At 49.6% G+C, this 12,360-nt stretch overlaps 1 protein-coding gene and 1 long non-coding RNA gene across 4 annotated transcripts in view; one reads left to right on the plus strand and one right to left on the minus strand.

The window, feature by feature from the left end:
* Positions 1 to 12,360, minus strand: part of LOC149122058 (uncharacterized) — a 40,211-nt gene that overhangs the window by 15,817 nt on the left and 12,034 nt on the right. Inside the window, exon 2 of one of the 2 annotated variants that reach the window (XR_016221023.1) lies at positions 9,280 to 11,051. This is a non-coding gene — a long non-coding RNA (uncharacterized LOC149122058). Of the gene's footprint in view, positions 1 to 5,779; positions 11,052 to 12,360 lie in introns of those variants that run through there. The other variant, XR_016221022.1, reaches the window with a different exon arrangement.
* On the plus strand, positions 791 to 9,313 carry LOC149122060 (uncharacterized). 2 transcript variants are annotated; one of them, XM_089313535.1, is made up of 3 exons: positions 791 to 1,144; positions 5,431 to 5,622; positions 6,729 to 9,313. In XM_089313535.1, exon 3 carries the CDS (start codon positions 6,795 to 6,797, stop codon positions 7,914 to 7,916), a length of 1,122 nt encoding a protein of 373 aa, XP_089169661.1. In that variant the 5' UTR covers positions 791 to 1,144; positions 5,431 to 5,622; positions 6,729 to 6,794; the 3' UTR covers positions 7,917 to 9,313. The 2 variants fall into 2 exon arrangements, with proteins under 2 accessions (XP_089169661.1, XP_089169660.1); XM_089313534.1 differs by having other exon boundaries at positions 795 to 1,144; positions 5,431 to 5,609.

A 12,360-nucleotide genomic window follows, 5' to 3' on the forward strand; every position in this document is an offset into this window, starting at 1 on the left:
TTTTAGTTTGTTCTGTCTGAGCCGCTGTCTCCTTTCAGACATCCAGTTCTCAAACTATTCTATGGAGGTGACTGTTTTGAGAATAAAATGAATTATTTCAATGATTTAATTACTGTATGATGTTAGACTTATATTGACTTTTTTTAAGATTTCTTTTTATTTGAAATAGTTACACAGAGAAAGACAGAGAGAGAGAGAGAGAGAGAGAGAGAGAGATCTTCTTCCCAGATGGCTGCAACAGGCAAGGCTGGGCCAGGCCAAAGCCAGGAGTCTAGAGCTTCTTCTGAGTCTCCCATGTGGGTGGCAGGGTCCAAAGCCCTTGGGCCATCTTCCACTGCTTTCCCAAGCCATTAGCAGGGAGCTGCATGGGAAGTGCAGCAGCCAGGACATGAGCCAGCACCCGTGTGGGATGCTGCCATACCCACTATACCTTAATGCTGGCCCCTTATGCTGACTTCTGAAAACCATTTATTTTTGTGTACCTGAGAGGCTGAGTGAGAGAGAGCAAGAGAGAGAGAAACCTTCTGTTTGCTGGTTCACTCCCCAAATGTCTACAACAGCCAAAGCTGGGTCAGGCTGAAGCCAGGAACCTAGAAATGCATCCAGGTCTCCCAGTGTAGGCTATAGGGCCCATGCACCTGAGCCATCACTTGCTGCTTCCCCGGCTACTTGGTGTGAAGCCCATTGGGAGCAGAGTAACTGGGACTGGAACCCACACTCTGCTATGGGCTGGGGGCATCCTACGTGGCAGCTTAACAAGCTTTGCCACAATGCCTGCAGTCTTATATTCTTTAACGTCCTCATTCGCTGTGAGTCTCTGGCCTCAGCAGCCTCCAAACTCTCAGTTATCAGTGCTGTCAGTGATGCAGATCACCTGGGGCCTGGCCAGGGCTAAATGAGAAAATTAGTTACCATGGGTGTTCAGTGAATGGAAGCTAGGATTTAAAAATGGAGATTCTGGAAAGCCAGTTGTGCCTAGGGGGAGCTGTGTGTAGGGTGTGGCAGGTGCTGGAGAAGGGCTGGGTCTAAGACGTGCCTAGGGTGGCCATCTCAGGTTTATATTAAATGAATGCTGTGCCAGTAGCCCTCACTTCACTAACCAGGAAGAGTGTCTCAGGAGGGCTCCCAGACATGGCTTCCAATGGTGAGTTTCCATGTGCGGCTTTGTCAGCAAGGCTGGGTTCTTTCTGTCCTGGTGTTCTGTGGGGGTTTGAGCTTTCCTCTTTCAGAAGTGCAGGCTCGTGGTCCAGGGGCCACTAGTGTCACAGGTGTCACTGTCTCTGGCAACCGAATGGCTGAATGCAGGGGTAGGATTTCCCAAAGGCTCAGGTGCTAAAAAATTAACCCAACTTGGGGTTGCCTTAAAAAGTTTTCTGCATTTTAAAGATGTACCTGGAAGTAGTTTAGGTAGAACAGTGTCTTGGGTTCCCTTCAGAATGAAGGGGTGGGAGGTGTGGGGAAAGATGGGAAGGGTAGGGGGAGGAACCAGCTTTGGTCGTGTAATGCTGGAGCAGGGAACTTCACAGTGTCGGTGGAAAAGTGGAATTCAGAAATGTTTTCATGCAAAAAAACACTTTGAAACCAAGAATAGGTGTTTCATGATATTCATTTCTCTGAGGACTTCTTCTATAGGAGCCGAGTTAGATTCTCAGGCAGCACCGGCCGTTGTGGCCATTTGGGTAGTGAAGCAACAGATGGAAGACCTTTCTCGCTCACGCTCTCTCTCTCTCTCTGTCTCTCTCTCTCACTGAGTAACTCTGCTTGTCAAAAAATAAAATAAAATAATATAAATGCTGGAGTTCTGAAGTCTTGGATTCTGGCCCTGACTTCTTTCTCTAAACAAGCACTGGGTGAGAGAAGTCCTGGGTCAGCGCCAGTCTGTCTTGCAGCTTATGAGTGTGACATCTCAATCAACTCTCAGAGGCCTCCCAGCTCTAGGAGGTCTTCAGAAAATCCTTGGAAAGTGCCCATGGTGGAGGGGGAGCCCTCTCAGCTCCTCACTCTGTCCTGGAGGCAAAATCCAAGGCCCCAGAACAATGGTGCCCTTAGGGTGTGAAGCCCTTCCAGAAGCTGCTCTGGACCACAGGGGAGGGAGGGGCCTCCCAGGTGAAGATTGTGGGCTCAGCTGCCAGTTTTACTGCTGAGATTTTATTTAAACAAACAAATTTGATTTAAAACAAAACAACAACCAGTGTATTTTTAAAATGTGTGTTTAGGTATACAAATTGCTGGTCAGAAATACTGGGAACTTTTCCTGTGGAGTTCTAGTGAGTGGCCGGGCTGGGGGTAGGGACCAGATACCCTGGAGCACCTCAGCGATAGATGCTCCCCAGGGAAGTTTTGCTGGGAGCAGAAAGCGCTCTTATCCCCTCTTTGCCTGTTCTGAAGGAAAGAGTTCCAACCAACAGTGTGTTCTCTGTTTGAATTTGGGTTTATACAAAATGCTTTACACCAATTATTCATATAATCAATATGTTTAAAAACATTTATTTATATTCATTTGGAAGGCATAGTTACAGAGAGATAGAGAGAGGGATCTTCCATCTACTGGTTCACTCCCCAAATGGCAGCAAATGGCCAGGGCTGGGCCAGGCCAAAGCCAGGATCTTCTTCCCAGCCTCCCACATGGGTGCAGGGGCCCAAGCACTCGGGTCATCCTCTGCTGCTTTCCCAGGGCTTTAGCAGGGAGCTGGATGGCAAGTGGAGCAACTGGGGGGACTTCAACTGACAGCATATGGGATGCTGGACTGGAGGCAGAGGCTTAACTTGCCATGAAACAACACCAGCCCTGAATGTATAAGTTTTTTTCTGGACAGGCAGAGTTAGACAGTGAGAGAGAAACAGAAAGAATGGTCTTCCTTTTCCGTTGGTTCACCCCCAAAATGGGCGCTGCGGCCGGCGCGCTGTTGCAATCCGAAGCCAGGTGCTTCCTCCTGGTCTCCCATGTGGGTGCAGGGCCCAAGCACTTGGCCCATCCTTCACTGCCTTCCCGAGCCACAGCAGAGAGCTGGACTGGAAGAGGGGTAATGGAGACAGAATCCGGTGCCCCAACCGGGACTAGAACCTGGGGTGCCGGCGCTGCAGGTGGAGGATTAGTCAAGTGAGCCTCGGGCCCTAGCACTATCACAATTTTTGAAAATTTTGGGGGGGCTGGCGCTGTGGCACAGTGGGTTAACGCCCTCCCCTGAAGCACCAGTATCCCATATGGGTGCCATTTTGAGAACTGGCTGCTCCACGTCCAATCCAGCTCTCTGCTATGGCCTGGGAAAGCAGTGGAAGATGGCCCAAGTCCTTGGGCCCCTGCACCCACGTGGGAGACCTGGAAGAAGCTCCAGGCTCCTGGCTTCGGATCAGCACAGCTCAGCCATTGAAGCCACTTGGGGAGTGAAGCATTGGATGGAAGACCTCTCTCTCTCTCTGCTTCTCCTCTCTCTGTGTAACTCTTTCAAATAAATAAATAAATATTTTTAAAAAATACACATAGCTCCATTTCACTGCCAAATGCTTAAGATACTTCTTAAAATTTTATTTGAAGGTTTATTTTATTTTTAAAAGGCAGAATTACAGAGAGGCAGACAGAGAGAGAGGGAGAGAAAGAAAATAGGGTGAAGGTCCTTCCATCTGCTTGTTAACTCCCCAGATGGCTGCAATGACCAGAGCTGTGCCAACCTGACCAGGAGCTCTTTCCAGATCTCCCATGTGGGTGCAGGGGCCCAAGGACTTGGGCCATCATCTGCTTTCCCAGGCTGTGGCAGAGAGCTGGATCAGAAGTGGAGCAGCTGGGACTTGAACCGGTGCCCATATGGGATGCCAGCACTGCAGGCAGCAGCTTTACCTGCTACTCCACAGTGCCAGCCCAATCCAGCACTTCTTACAGGCACCTCTCTGTCATGCTGTCCCCCACAGTCCTGCTCTGGTAGCTACTCGGTGTGCAGGTGTGCAGGTGTGCTCTGGGAGCAGAGGCTAGAGAAAGCTGAAGGAAGGGGAGTCGAGGAGAACAGCAAGGGGCTTTCGGGATTTGTGTATTTGGAGGTTTGGTGGCTGACTTTCTGACCCTTTCCTCAGCTCTGCTCTCGCTCTCCCCCCTTCTCTCTCCCTCTCTCCCTCTCCCCCCTCTCCCTTTTTGTCTCTCCCTCTCTCCCCATCTCCTTATCTCTCCTTCTTCATTCCCCTGCCCCCTCCCTCTCCCCCTCTCTCCCTCTCTCCCTGTCTGTCTCTCTCCACACCTGCTCATTAGCGATGTCCACACTATATTTTGAATGTCACAGTTTCTGTGATGAAGTGTCTCCGGTTTTGCCTTAGGTAGTCTATAGTATGTTCAGATTGACCTTTTTAAAAAGATTTATTTAAAAGACAGAGTGACAGAGAGAGAGAGACACACAGAGAACTGCCATCCTCTGGTTCACTCCCCAAATGGCTGCAATGGCCAGGGCTGGGCCAGGCAGAAGCCAGGAGCATGGAACTCCATCTGGGTCTCCCACATGGGTGGTGGGGGCCCAAGCACTTGGCCAGTTTTCCACTGCTTTCCCAGGGGCTTCAGCGGGGGCTGGACTGGTAGAGCAGATGGACTCAAATCATTGCTCATATGGGATGCTGATGTCCTCAGGGGCAACTTAACATACTGCAGCCCAACCCCCAGCAGCTAGGTTATACCCTTTGAAGCAGACATATGAAGGTTGTGAATTTGGTTTGCAGTCCTTGTAAGTTTTTTCACTTAAATTCTGATTTAAGAAAAACAGGATTGCCTCGTGTCAGTTCTTCTGGTGGCCTCTGCAGTAGAGAACTGTGCCAACGTTGGTTTGTCCATAAGGTCTTCTCCCCTTCCAGCATCCAGGAGATGAGCACATACCGGAGGACAGGATTAGACCTTCGGTGCTTTCCTCCCACTGGCATGTCTGACATGGGTGAAGGATATGACCTGTGGACTTGGTGTTAAATCTTCTAGCGCCATTTAGTTGATTGACACAGTGGAGGGTATGGCCACTTTCGACTTCATTCCATTGAGCAAAAAAGCCCACGCAGTGATAACAAGCAATAGGGGTACCAGACCTATCCTCGTCAATCTGTTTCAGTCCTTTTGCACTTTGCCCCCATATATTTAAATTATTGTTTACCAGATTGTTGTCAGCTGGTTTATTTGCATTACCTCAATTACTAGTGTGGCTGAGTGTTTTCCCACCATCTCTGTCTTTGTAGTATATCAATTTTCACTAAAGAAAACCTTCTTCACTCCTGTTACCTTTATGACCTAAATACTATCATCTTCTCACCATAAGTTTCAAAAGATATGCCCACAGTCCATTATTCATTTTATTATGACTAGGTAAGAGGGAAGGTATCACCTTTCTAAAATTTTACTCTATCACAGAGGTCTTTTGTTTTTCTGGATCTTGCTAATATTCTCATGTTTTTTCTCTCTGTATTTTTCAGGAGATGGTCATGACAACATAGAAACACAACATGGAAGAAGAAAAGGAAAAGCACGCCATCAATTTACACCTGAGGAACTGCACATACTGAATCAATCATTTGCAGAGAGTCCTTATCCTGACTTTACGACCAAGGAGGAACTGGCCAAAAAACTCCATTGTTCGTTTTACACAATTGAGGTACATAAACTACGTAGGTATTTACATGAATATGTCTTTGTGGACAATAATAAAAAAGCAACTAATTATGAAAAAGTATAACAGCATTTCATCACATAAGACAGCGTTGACATTTGTTCCCATTTCTTCTTCATGTCATTGTGGATGTGACTATATTAAAGCATGTTATGTGTTATTTTTGAAACAGATTTATTTATTTGAAAATCAGAGTTACACAGAGAGAGGGAAGGAGAGGCAGAGAGAGAGAGCAAGGTCTCCCATCTGCTGGTTCACTCCCCACCTGGCCTCAACGGCCGGAGCTATGTTGATTCGAAGTCAGCAGCCAGGAGCTTCTTCTGGGTCTCTCATGTGGGTATAGGGGCCCAAGCACTTGGGTCATCTTCCACTGCTTTCCCAGGCCATAGTTGAGAGGTGGATCAGAAGTGGAGCAGCCAGGACTTGAACTGGTGTCCATATGGAATGCCGGCTCTGCAGGTGGCGGTTTTACCTCCTATGCCACAGCACTGGCCCCAATTACTCTCACTTTACAAAGGAGAAAAAGTAGAGTAGAGGTTCCACAAAACACTTAGGGTAAGGTATAAAGTAATACCGCTAAGTTATGGCAGACGCTTGTTTGTTTTGGGTATGGCCTTTGAAGAAAATGACATTTAGAATACGATTTAGAATACGTTGAATTAGGAATTCATTCTGGAAAAGCAGTTGGAGTAAAATAAGCAAGCTAAGGGAACATATTTTGAGAACAGCTGCTTCACGTCTAAATGCAGAGGGTGCAAATAGGTTGGTAGAAGATTTGGAAAAGTAGGGATTTGCTCATACATAAGGGCCCGTGCCTCCTTTGAAGTCAGATGGGAATCCAGAATTGTGCACAATTACGATTTTAATTATTAAAAACGTATATTTATATATACATTTACATATCATATTTACTATAAATGCATTCTCATATTATAAATATAATAACACAGGAAGCCCCTGGAAAGCGTGCTTGCATTTTTCATGTCTTATTCAAGGTCACGAAGGAAATCAGTGATGACGCTGATCCTAAGATGAACTACAAAATTCTCCTACATTGGCGAATATATAGACTCGAAAGTAATTTCTGTTTTGTTTCTTTTTTAGAACTGGTTCCAAAATAAAAGAGCCAGACTAGCAGCCAAGAAGAGACGCAAAGTGCTTGAAGTCAGAATGCCGTATGCACTCCCTGTCCAAGGTCCCCCAGGTGTAAGACTGCAGAATTCCCAGGAGCGGTTTCCCAACACTACCCAGGCGGATGTGCTGGGCGGAGCTGTCTACGCCACTCCACGTGCCCAGGTGTGGTCTCCCAACTTTGCCCAGGCAGCTGTGCTGGGTGGAGCTGTCTACACCACTCCATGTGCCCACGTGTGGTCTCCCAACACTGCCCAGGTGGCTGTGCTGGGCGGAGCTGTCTACACCACTCCACGAGCCCAGGAGTGGTCTCCCAATGCTGGCCAGGTGGCTGTGCTGGACGGAGCTGTCTACCCCACTCCACATGCCCAGGAGTGGTCTCCCAACGCTGCCCAGGTAGCTGTGCTGGGCGGAGCTGTCTACACCGCTCCATGTGCCCAGGAGTGGTCTCCCAACGCTGCCCAGGCAGCTGTGCTGGACAGAGCTGTCTACTCCACTCCACGTGCCCAGGATTGGTCTCCCAACGCTGCCCAGGCAGCCCTGCTGGGCGGAGCTGTCTACTCCACTCCACCCACATGGGAGGTTTCCAGCCCGCTCTACGGCTCCTGGGATTCTGGGGTTCGAGGTGCTCAAGAGGCACCAAGCTATGCTCTGGAGAATCAAGGGAACGTAGGAGGTGGATCTTTTCCCCGTGGCATTCCAGGAGCAAGGTTTATTCATTCTTTTTCATACGCACCGTATTTTGGGAGTTCCAGGTCAGAGATGAGGGTCATGCAGCCTGATTGGCCTTCCCTGCTACCCGGTGTTCCCAGTGCTCAGGGAGCAATGCAACAGCTGCAGGAGCAGAGCTCTTTTCGTTACCCACCATGTGAAGAATGGCAGCAGAATGGCTGGGGAACACACCCTCAGCAGCCCCAGCAGCCTCCGGATTACTGGCAGGAGCTGCCCTCCCAGGACCAGTTTCCAATGCAGCCGAATCACAACAGCGCAGAGAACAGGGTGCCTTTTCCTCTGTCCCAGCAGCAGCCTGGAGATCGTCAAGGTGATGGAGAGCTCACGTTCTTGCAGGTGTTGAGCACAGCTCTGTGGGTACTCGGTTCTCCAACAGAACCTCACGAGCAAGATACGCAGCAAGAAGGTGCCCGAGATGCCCAGTTCTGAAATCCAGGACATTTTGAAAGAGGAACACACCGGTGCCAACTTCTGGGACTAGAAATGTGGCTGCAGGAAATGGCGTTGGGCTTTTGAGTCAGCAGATGGCTGTCATACTACAATTGTGTACCTGGGAGTCGAAGGTTCTTGAAAGAAAGGAACTAGCTCATAGTGTACATCCTTTGTGTGTGTGGCTGGTTAGGGTTTTGGACGTATTTTCTATCATGTTGGCATTTATATTCTTGAAGGACATTTTGTACTGGTAGTTATTGTAGGGGTTTGTGTCACGTTAAACTAGGATTAAAGGAGTCAATTATGCTACCTTTCTTACTATTTTCTATAATTTTGTACAACACTGCACTTAGCCCTTCATTAAACATTTGGATTTTACAATGACGGCTCTGATAGATTCATTATAGGGAGATTTTGCCTCCTGATCTCATTATAGGTGATTAGAAAACTATCATTTCTCCTTGAGTAAAATTTGTGATTATGTTTGCTAATACTAATTCCATTTCATCTAGGGTTTTAAATTTACTGCTATAAATCATCTGAAGTACCATTAGGGCTTTCATTCCTAGAGTATTTGTGTATGTAAAATGTGTCATTTTCAAGTTTTAGACTCGCATCTTCTAATCTTGGTGTTTTATTGCCAGCTATTTGTCCCTTGGAAGAAAAGTTTGGAGAAAAACCCAGATTGCATGGAGTCCTTTAAATTTCACCATGGGTGCGGTCCCTGGTCTTGAGCAGTGTATGTTGCTGCCTCCCAGTAGGGAAATGTGAAAAAACATTACTTCCCAGGCCGGCACTGTGGCACAGCGGGTTAACACTCTGGCCTGAGCACTGGCATCCCATATGGGCACCGGTATGAAACCTGGTGCTCTGCTTCCAATCCAGCTCTCTGCTATGGCCTGGGAAAGCAGAAGATGGCCCTTGTCCTTGAGCCCCTGCACCTGTGTGGCAGACCCAGAAGAAACTCCTGCCTCCCAGCTTTGGATCAGCACAGTTCAGGCCATTGCAGCCAACTGGGGAGTGAACCACCACATGGAAGTCCTCTCTCTCTCTCTCTCTCTCTCTCTCTCTGTGAAACTCTGACTTTCAAATAAAAAATAAATATTAAAAAAAAAGATCTCTACAGGTGCTGGTGCTCTGGTGCAGCGGGTAAAGCCGCCATCCTATATGGTTGCCAGTTCAAGTCTCAACTGTTCCACTTCTGATCTAGCTCCCAGCTAATGCACCTGGGAGAGTCGTGGAAGATGGTCCAAGTCCTTGGGCCCCTACACCTATGTGTGAGACCCGAAAGAAGCTCCTCCTCCTGGTATAGCTCCAGCTGTTGCGGCCTTTTGGGGGAGTGAACCAGTGGATGGAAGACTCTGTCTGCCTGTCTGTCTCTCTGTCATTCTGCCTTTCAAATAAATACATCTTTAAAAAAAAATCTGTAACTCAGAGAGTAGGATTTAGACAACAGGCAGGGGCATGGGCAGGGGCACAGCATCTAACAATTTATTCTCTTGGCTTGTTTTCCCAAGAATATTCCAAGAAGGGTGATCTTGCAATGCTGTACCCCCAGGGATTGGGCCTCACAGCAAGGAGAGCTGCAAGAGCCCAGCAGGAGTTGGGTTTTGAACACACGATGCGTGCTGCTGTGGGTTGCTTGAGCAGGTAGGGCCCTCTTGCTTCTCTTTTTCCTCTATCCCAGCCACGCCCTCACTCTACAATCCCTCAAAAATGGCTTCTCACAGAGGCAGTAGTTTTAGGGAGCTGTACTTTCCCAGTCTCTTTGGCACAATAAAGCTCTCCTTTGAACTGCCGTGGGAGACCGATCATTTGTTGACTCCCCAGGCAAATGGACCCCTTTTGTCTGATATATGGAGGGGCAGGGGAGCTGCTCTAGGACTTGATGAGAAGTGTCCACTCCAAGCTAGAGGGGTGGGCATGCGGCCATATTTGTCCTGTAGTTTGGGGCCTTCTCAATACACAGTTGCTCCCTACACCCAGAACCCTGGAAAGCCAGCCAGTCATTTCCTGCGACCTCTTTCAAAGCAGGACTGGGGACCGGAAGTATGCAAGTGTGTCATGTCCAGTCCTGGTCACTTGGTTGTCAGGCACCACCCAGTGACCGAATCTGGCAGCGGGCACCCAGTCTCTGGCTCTAGCACCTTGCATCTGAAACTGTGCAGAGAAAAGCCCAAGCATTGTTTCTGGTGGGAACTGGGACTTTGTGTCTGGCTACTACAGACCTTCACTCTGTCTGGTGTGTGGAGGCTCCAAGGGGCCCACTGTGCAGTGCGGCACAGTGCAATACTTCCAGCAGGGAGCCAGAATCAGGAACAGCAGGGTGACAGGTGTCAGGGCAGCTGCGGTGTTGACCTGCTGGGGGATTGGGGCAGTTTCTGGTCAGCTCTGTGCCTCCCCTTTAAGGTCTTTGATGTTCCTCTGCGACCTCTGCTGGCCGGTGGTTGTACTGCAGAATTTTCAGGTGACATAGTGTACCTTAGAAATGCATTATTCATTGACTCAGGTGAGATGTGGTCAAAATCAACTCCTAGAGGACATTTCAAAGGTATTTTTAAGTGCTCCGTCTCCACCGAGGTCCCCCTTAGCTTGGTGAGCCTGGTTGTCCAATCGCCACCACAGTAGATTCACTGCAGCCACAGACATGCTGATGGTTTCCTCAACAGAGACTGTGTGATCCAGACCCACAGGAGAGTCTGGGTGGGGGTGGGGGGCACATCTTCCTCTTTGCATGCCCTTCCTACAATGTCCCAAAATCACACTGAGCCCCATCGAAGCATCGGGCATGGACGCCTGTGGGGCCACCTCAGGGCTCAGCTCCTGGTCCTCCAGTGGAAAGTAGTTCCTGAGAAGACTTGGCCACTGCCACCCATCCTCAAGGCCACCCCACCTGAGCCGTGCGCCAGAGTGGACCCTGGGTTCGAGTCCCAGCTGCTCCACTTCTGATCCCGCTCCCTCCTAATACACCTGAGAAAACAGCAGAGGATGGCCCCTGCATCCTTGTGGGAGACCTGGAAGAAGCTCCTGGCTCTTGGCTTCAGCCTGGCCCAGCACCGGTGATTGCTGCCATTTGGAGAGTGAGCCAGTGGATGGAAGACTTCTTCCTCTGTCTCTGCCTCTGTTGTAACTCTGCTTTTCAAAAAAAGAGAATAAATATTTTTTAAAACCACCTTTCTTTGGACTTTCCATGGACTTGGGCCATCTTCATCTGCTTTTCCAGGCCACAGCAGAGAGCTGGGTCGGAAGTGGAGTATCTGAGACTTGAACCGGCTGCCATGTGAGATGTCAGCACTGCAGCCAGACTTTACCCGCTATGCCACAGTGCCCTTCCCTCCCACCCCACCCCCCTCCCCCATTCATTTTCCAACAACACTGTGAGTTGCCATTGCTAACCCACTCAAGGCAGCAAGTCAGTGAGGGAGTAGAAGGTTGCCTGTCTGAGCTGAGCCAACCACCTCCTGTTACAGAGAAGGTGAAGGAGTCCAAGAAGGCAAAAGTCCTGCCTGGAGGGAGCACTCATTGGGTCCTTGGGGATGGAACACACAGCCTCAGTGAGGACTGTCCATGCTGGCCACTGTTTCAATGGCAGTGCCCAAGAAAAGGCAGAATGGAGGATGGCATGGGGGACGTGAGAACGAGGACATTGTGATCAACCCATGTGAGAGTCCCAGTGCTCTCCGAGGCTGGACCGTGTGCCCATCTTGTCTCCAAACCACTTTGAGCATCTGGCTGCTTTGAGCTCCATAGCAGGAAGTGGGAGGGGTAAGGAGTGGCTGCTTCTGACCTTCAGGAGCTGGGCCATGCCCTATACCGTGTCCTAGAGCCGAAATCATGTCCTTTCCTCTCTGTTCTTCTCCCCAGGCCATGCTGCTCCTCCTCCTGACCCCACTGTTCCTGCGTGCCCAGCCCCGGGGATGCCTGGAAGAAGAGATGAGGACCTACTCCCAGAGGACAGTGAGCAACGCCTGCACCCTGGTCATGTGTGGCCCAGTGGAAGACAGCCTTCCTGGTCGAGATGGACAGGATGGCAGAGAGGGCCCCCAGGGTGAGAAGGGGGATCCAGGTGGAGCTGGGACCAGGGCTTGTCCTGGTGGGCGGGGTGGGCGTTGGAATTGTCACCAATCCAGCCCATCTGGATAGCTTGTGACGGAAAACCCGGAGATGGGATCTTCCTTCCAGGGGGTTGGTTCCCTCTTCTGCAGCACCATGTCCATTCCATCGGCTGGCAAGTGAGCAGCCTTCCTGAGCCCCCAACTGCCTCCCTGTATCACCCAACCCTCCGGGTTCCTCCCCAAGGCCCCAGCTGGCTCCCTCCCTAAGAACAAGCAAATAGTAAATTACCCCAAATAGTTGGTAAATTACTGATATTTAGGGCCCTCTAGAGCCCTTTTCAGATAGCTAACAGGTGTTCATTGACTAAATGATGCCTACGCAGAGT

Source organism: Oryctolagus cuniculus, chromosome 15, assembly GCF_051225735.1.
Source record: "Oryctolagus cuniculus isolate XC-2025 breed Fujian yellow rabbit chromosome 15, ASM5122573v1, whole genome shotgun sequence".
NCBI classification, from domain to species: domain Eukaryota; kingdom Metazoa; phylum Chordata; class Mammalia; order Lagomorpha; family Leporidae; genus Oryctolagus; species Oryctolagus cuniculus.